Source organism: Dicentrarchus labrax, unplaced genomic scaffold (genome assembly GCF_905237075.1).
Source record: "Dicentrarchus labrax unplaced genomic scaffold, dlabrax2021, whole genome shotgun sequence".
NCBI lineage: Eukaryota > Metazoa > Chordata > Actinopteri > Moronidae > Dicentrarchus > Dicentrarchus labrax.
The window spans coordinates 11,156,956-11,164,391 of record NW_026136701.1 but is presented as its reverse complement, the minus strand read 5'-3'; the positions used below and the strand labels follow the sequence as shown (position 1 = coordinate 11,164,391).

Genomic DNA, 7,436 nt, shown 5'->3' with positions numbered 1-7,436 from the left:
ACACACACACACACACACACACACACACACACACACACACACACACACACACACACACACACATATTCCTGATGTGTAAACCACTGTAAAATACATCTAATATAGGCAGAATAAATCTCCATAAAGTGTTTGATTAGAATCTGTTGTGCATGTCAGTGTTGTCTACTGCTGGTAGCATCTGCAGAAACCATATCAACAACTGGGCAAAGACAGAGAGGCAAGCCTGAGCTGACACTAATCCAGTAATTGCCATGTGGCCATGCCGCTTATCAAAATAATTGACAGTATTTTCTACAGTGAGATAGGAGTGTTTATCCCGGTGCTACCCAGACTATTCTGTTCAGAACAGTTCTAGATCAGTAATGAGATGGCTGGCTTTGTTGTGGTTTGTTCCTCCCTGCAATATGGTTCTAGGTAAACCCATCTTTACTCTATTTCATCTAAATAGTTTAACATATTGTAGGCTTATTTCATATTGGCCCAAAGGGAATCAAAAAAAGATAAACTTGAAGGTGTTTACCATATCATAACAAGGTCATGATCTTTTAAGTTTGCTTTCGCTACTCCTGAAAGGGAGATGGAATACACAGCTGACACTACTTGTTCTCAAATAAGTTGAATATTCGTTTGTTAGAAATACACTACAATAAATCTTTTTTTTTCAATACGTTTTCTGCATCTTCTTTCCAAAAATAAATAGGCAAAAACATTTCAAAAATGTGCTTAGAATCATCTGTCCCATTAGAGGTTTGGTTATGCTGTGACATGTATAGCCTGTTATTGTTGCATTTGAAACTACATTGTACATGGCTTTCAGTTTAGGATGGCCTTGGAGGAGATTGCAATTTTGGTTATTGTGTCCTTGAAGCACTGACAATTGAATGTGTCCTTGCTGGTAATGTTTGGTTGGGGAGTGGAAAAGTTGTTTTTTTTATCTCTCTTTATATCTACCAATTTTCAACCTTTTAAAAACAAACCATATTATATAATATAATATTACATAATATCAGGCTAAATCACCTGTTCAGATTTTACAGTGTAACCTAGTGTGAGGCGTCTCCAAAGGCCTCAATACCACCCCAGAGCCAGGCGGCTGATTGACAGGACTTGGCAGGCTGTGGACCCTCCTTCCCAGCGTCTCCTCCTCTCTCTCCCTCTCTCCCTCTCTCTCTCTCCTCTCCTGTCCTCTCCCCTGCTCTCTCTCTCCTCAATCGCAGGGCTGCGCTCACCGACTCGACACCGCCAACAGGGATGCAGCGAGGGCGCAGCGCAGCCTGAAAATGGCACCACCACGCGTCCTGTGGATCTATCCATCCCTTTACCTCCTGTCCTCCCTGCTTCTTTTTCACGCACTGTCGCCGTGTCGAGCCTTACGGAATTACCCGGAGAATGAAGGTGGGTTGTGTGAAACCTTGATAGTGGAGTGTGAGGTAGATGCCTTGGGTTGTGCGCTGCGTTGGCCGATGGGGAGCCCCATCCCGCGGTTCCACTCGCCGGGGAAGGAGCGGAGCGGAGCGGAGCGGAGCGGCGGAGACTCCTCCGTTAAGTGCTCGGCTCCCGTTATGAATCATGCATAAAGAAAAGCGGAGAGAGGGGGAGCGAGAGAGGGAGAGAGTGAGGGGGGAAAAACTGTTCGTCACGTTTTTCTTTTTCCGGGCATATTGACATTAAATTTGTATGACATATACACACAGGCAACCCTGCCATGCTGAAGATAGATAAAGCTGATGTGGACATTTCACTTTTCTGACATCTGGAAAGCTTCCTCACATTTTATTAATCTGTGCAACTATTTTTATTGCATTAAAGTAGTCTAACTTATAAAGATTATGCTCAAACATTGACATCTCTGTCAAAATCCCTCTTAATTATAGATATCTTTATTATAACACACTGATAAATGTTTTTCTTTTATCCCACTGTCTCAGTCTGCAAATGAGGAGCAGCAATTACATTAAATTTGTCACACGCTGCTGCTGAGCCTCTCTCAGTTATTGTATTAACATCGATGCTCGGCCTGAAATTAGCCAATGCATTTACTTACTAACTACTGCTGACTGCTTGGTGGGCTGAAACATGGGAGCCACTGGCTTGTTTAATGGGAGGATGAAGTTGCACTAAAACAGTGTGCACAAGTTATATTCACAGCTACTCATTTATTACAAAGCAGATTGGAGGTTATTTGAGCTAAAAATGGAAGTGTCTGTGCTGTTGTTTTTGCCAGCTGGCTGTCAGACAGTCTGACTGGAGATGATACAGCTGTGACTTGACTGTCATTCTGTGAATCATTCCATTCAGTATTCCCCATAGCTCCAGTCCTGTTCTGTAGCTCGACAAAGCTCTACAGTCCTGCTGTGAGCTGCATGATTCGCCTTTCATTGACATTTTCTGTATTTTCTCACTCACTCACTCACTCACTCATACACACACTCACACAGACCGAAACTCCAGACTTATGTGGGATAGATCAAACAGTCAAATGAATCACATGCACACAGTGACAGGGCACAGCAAGATTTTGATGGGCTCTCCTGTCCCTGGCTGACTTAACAGTATAGGCTGTGTGTACATACATCCCACCGAATGTATGTCACAGCCCAGAGGAGTTCACGCAGAACAAAGGCTCCTGAGGATAGACAAGGAGCAAGAGAGCGGATGAGTTTTTTAACAGCAGGAGACAATGCATGTCAGGGAGACACTAACACACTGTTGAAATATTCATTGAAATGAGCATGAATGATGAAACCAACTGGAAGTCAAAGGAAACTCCTGTTGATTTAGATAAACGCACAGCAGGGGCATCTGTGAGCTGCTCTACGTGTGTGTGCGTGTGTGTGTGTTTGTGTATTTGTGGATCATGTTCAGCTTGAGAATTTTGGAGGTGACTGACAGGTCAGAGGGGTTTTTCATTACTAATACACACTTTTCAAATAATCTGCCAGGCATTGAGTATGTGACTCACTTGGTCTTTTGTCCTCTGGTTATTTCTCTGTCCTGCTGTGTCAGACTATTGGCCTAATTGGGACCTTTAAGCCAATTGCCCAACTCATGTGCGTGTGTGCATGGAGGGTGTGTGCTCATGCCCTGATGGGACAGTAATTCAATGAAGCCATTTTTGTCAGTCACTCCATGTTCTGCATTTACTTTCAGCCTGCAAGTTTTCCTGCTGTGAATGCACACTTAGCTGAGTGATTGCTCTTTGTGCCAGTGTGTGTCTTTGTGTCTGTGTCTGTGTGTGTTTGTATGCCTTTTATTTGTCTATGAGTGCGCATATTCTCCACCCACGCATCTCGGTAGTCGTGTTATTCCAGGAAATCCTCCCTCTGAGTATATCTAGTAGCAGAAGCGAGGCTGTCATAAAAGGAGAGATACAGCTCTCAAGGCTCAATTAAGAACACAGTCCCTTTATAGGGCTGATAGTGTTAGAAGGGAAATAGTGTTAAGCTGTCAACGAGCTTAGTTTAGTACTAGAGCTATTGATCGGCTCCAAAATTGTTGGCATTTACAAAAAAGGCAGTTTGTGAGGTTGGACTTTCGGGGGGAATTGATAGAATGTCTTGAAAGTCCTGCTAACTGCAGACTGGGGAACATGAGACTATGTGCAAATAGGTTCATTCATAAGTTGTTGTGATGGAGAGCATCCTCTTTAAAGGTCTTTGTTATCAACAGTACAAGTAGGAAGAGGATTGGAGGAGTTTTTGTGCACCAGCAGAGGGAGCCCAACACACCGTCTGTCTGAACCCTGAGGGCATCCTGATGTAACAGCAGGGTGGATGCTCACAGGTCACCCATGGTTCCCTTTTTGTCCTGCCGTTCTCACCCCTTCTTTACTCTCCTACTGTATCCCTTCAAACGCAGGGGCATGACATGTGTCATCTATCTTTTTGTTGTTTCTTTTTTTTCTATCCATGCGTGGTTTTTTGCATCCTCCTTTTGCAAATTCCTGGTGGGGAAGAGGAGCAGACTACCGCTCCTTTCTATTTTTGTCTTCTCCCTCTGACTCTGAGCATGGCGGTAGCCCCCGTGCTACCTTGCACTGCAAGTGTATGTTGATTAGAGTATACGATTAGAGGTAAATTAATTGTTTAACTCCAAATTCTGCCTATAAACTGTATGCAAATGGATATATGATTGAATTAATAATCCAGAGTGGGCTGAGACTGCGAAGAAAAACGAGAAAACATGGAAAAAACATGACTCATCTGTGGTTTATGTTATAGTCTTGAGGTGTACTTTAATCTGTAATTGGTCTTGGAACTATAGTACATTTTGAAGCTTTTCATTATTGGCCTGAGGGTACTGGGGGGAATTGCTGTATTGCTTTGTAAGGTTAACATGAGGGCGAGCAGTTAGTGCAGAGGCAAGCATATGTAAAGCATGCCCTCTTCTTACACACACTTCTTATGATTCACACAAGATCCTGACTGTGGTATAATGTTGGGTCAAAGGTCCCTTCTGGTTTAATTGCTTTAATCCATAATGGTTGCTTGTAGTTATCGGCAGGGCCATACCTCATTAAGTGCGTCTGTGTGTGTATGTGTGAGTCAGAGAGATTGCTCCCATGTAACAACCATGACCTTGGACAGAAGAGGATATAGATCTCTGCTCTCATCATCAGAGAGCAGCAGAGAGAGACAGCGAGCGTGAGCACCCTCCTGTTTTTCTTTTTTACCTCCTCTACTCCGATCTATCTCTAATCCCCTTCTTTCATATCTGCCCTTTTCTTTTTTCTATCAGCCTCCCTACTGGCCTCCATCTTATTTCTCCTCAGTTGTTTTCCCCCTTTTGTCTTCTTCTCCTCTTTCCTTTCTCTACCTCTTTCTCTGACCTCCAGTAGCAGTGTAACAGTTGGACAGGAGCCGCGAGCCATTGTATGGTTTCTGTAATGAGCTGGACCTTCTATGTCTGCTTAACACAGCCCCCCCCCCACACACACACACACACACACACACACACACACACACATGCACACACACACACACACACACACACACACACACCACAGATGTATGTGCACATGTATGCACACACCCACATACATCCTATCGTAATGTATGGCTAGGGGGCAGTTTGGTGGTCTTGGTCCAGAGAATAGTGTCATGTATTCCCGGGGCTGGCTGATAGATGAGGTTATAAATACAGCTCAGTGACAGAGAATGATTCTGCTGTGAGGGCTTCACCTCATGGATCCATTGTGTGTGTGGAGGAGAGAGAGAGAGAGAGAGAGAGAGGGGGGGGGGGGCAGAGGAAGAGAGGTGGAAATTATTTAAAAAAAAAGACAAATCCACAAGAGGGAATCTGCGAGACAAAACAAAAGTGATAAGAACATAAAAAGAACAAAGAAAGAGATGTAGATTTACACATGCTGAATAACGTATCCATTTCTCCATGGTCTATTGAGCAGAGCACCCATAGCAGCACTCAGAGAGCCTTTGTGTTATATTTGACGGTTGTCAGGGGTTGCTAAATATGGTTCTGTATTCATCCCCACCAATTCAAACAGATATTATTGTTTCCTGTTTTGGTGTATAACTGTTAACCCTTGAAAGTCCCTTTGTGCACATGTAATGGAATAGTTCCACATATGCTTAAATTCACATCCATACCACTTTCATGTGTGTACACTGAAGATGAAGCTAGAGCCAGTGACTAGATAGATAGCAAGTTAACTGGAAGGATTGGAAACAGAGGAAATAACTGGCAGGCTCTCTCCAAGGATAAAAAAAATCCCACTACCAGCACCTTTAAAGATCACTAATCAACACGTTATATCTAGTTTGTCAAATTTTTGCAAAGTCTAAAAATGACCTCTTGTGGTCTGACCAAGACCAAGAAGTAGTCCGTCACAAGCACAAAGCTAATTTTTACAGTGCATTTTTTGTTATTTAATTTTACAATACAAGCAGGGTTGTATAATGAAATTCAGACTGTAGTTCCCTTTATACTACTTATAAAACAAACAAAAAATAAATATAAAAAAATTATTTACAGTCAAATCCATTAATAAGTCATAAAAACAAAATATACTATTTTGAATGATGAAGTAGTGATGATGAATTTAGTAGTCTCGCAGCCTGAGGGCAGAAGCTGTCCTCTACGGGCTGTAGCTTCATGTTTACTGGTGTGAGAGTGATACTGATGTTGTCATCAAACTCTCGGGAAGAGAGCAAACAAACATATTTCTCAAAATGTCTAATTATTCCTGCAAAGTCAGAAAAAAGTCTCCTAACTATTAATGCGGAATTCCTTCTAACCCACACAAAATTTGGCAAAATCAAATGTGTGAGTAAAGCTGATCTGCACACGGTGTTGTTTTAAAACAGGATAGGAAAAGTGACTATAAATGTATTTATTTATTTTTATGGTGCGCAAATGCAAACAAACCCTGAGCTAAAGGACAGTACAGCTAGAAATTACAGATTTTTTTACTTGCTTTTTGGGAGTGCACTCATCAGTTAGAAAAACGCACAAGGATTTCCACAACTAGATACACAAGACAGCCACCATTAAGGTGAACATGTGCCTGTCTTAACCAGCTAGAACTGAACTTTTGAACAGTTTTTAAGCTTGAATGATTTCCGTCGGACGCAGAAATCATTAACGTCAAAGGAAGCCTTCCCTCAGTTCCCTCATGGCTGGAGTGAATCTTTTGGTATAAGTGGGCCCCCACCACGTCTGCTGACCCCATCCCCCTCTGAACAAGCCCTTAAGTGTTGGTCAAATCACTGATCACTGGGCCTTGACCACTTTCTACTCACACACACACTCCAAATCTTCTCCTCTTCCTCTCACTGCCCCTCCTCACTCACACACACCTCCCACCCCTGCACTCCCTGTCCTGACCTTTAATATGATTAAATTGAATTAGTTTTTTTCCACTAATTCTCTCTCTTTCTGTTTTTCTCTTGTTTGCTTAGCGGGCTTGGCTCATGCAGCGGCTGTGAAAGGCTGCATTAGCCAGCTTTACAAACAAACATCTGAGGATTTGGGTCAGCCGTAGATATAGCATGTTTGCTGACCAGTGCTCCAATCTTTTCTCTGCTGATGAATAGTTGTGAAGGTATTATGAGAGTAAAAATACCTGAGAACTTGGAAGCTGGAATTTAACGGTCAGAAAATATTTACACGGCTTCTTCTTGATTGTAATTCACAGAAAAGATTCCTTATGTGAAAATCAGCATACGTATTTATTCAGTGCATGCTTGAAAGTGGTCAAAAGGATTCATATATCCCAGTTTAGCTGTGAAATACAGTACTTCCATGGTTGAAATTGGCCTCACCTTAAAAACAACAGCATTAGTTATTTCTTCAAACACTTAAAACAACCTTCGTTAAAGTTTTCCTGACAAGCGGTGCAAATTATGACTTATGGTTTCAGCGCTGTAGCGGTCAGGTGGCTGGTTGTACAAAGTTTGCACCTTTGAAACTGGAGACTA

At 42.5% G+C, this 7,436-nt stretch overlaps 1 protein-coding gene across 3 annotated transcripts in view; it reads left to right on the top strand.

The window, feature by feature from the left end:
• Positions 1–1,171: 1,171 nt before the first annotated feature.
• Positions 1,172–7,436, top strand: part of epha4b (eph receptor A4b) — an 87,692-nt gene continuing 81,427 nt past the window's right edge. For 2 of the 3 annotated variants that reach the window (XM_051407666.1, XM_051407650.1), the window contains exon 1: positions 1,173–1,395. In XM_051407666.1, the coding sequence (XP_051263626.1) occupies positions 1,281–1,395 (115 nt within the window). In that variant the 5' untranslated portion in view covers positions 1,173–1,280. Of the gene's footprint in view, positions 1,396–7,436 lie in introns of all 3 variants that reach the window. The other variant, XM_051407659.1, reaches the window with a different exon arrangement.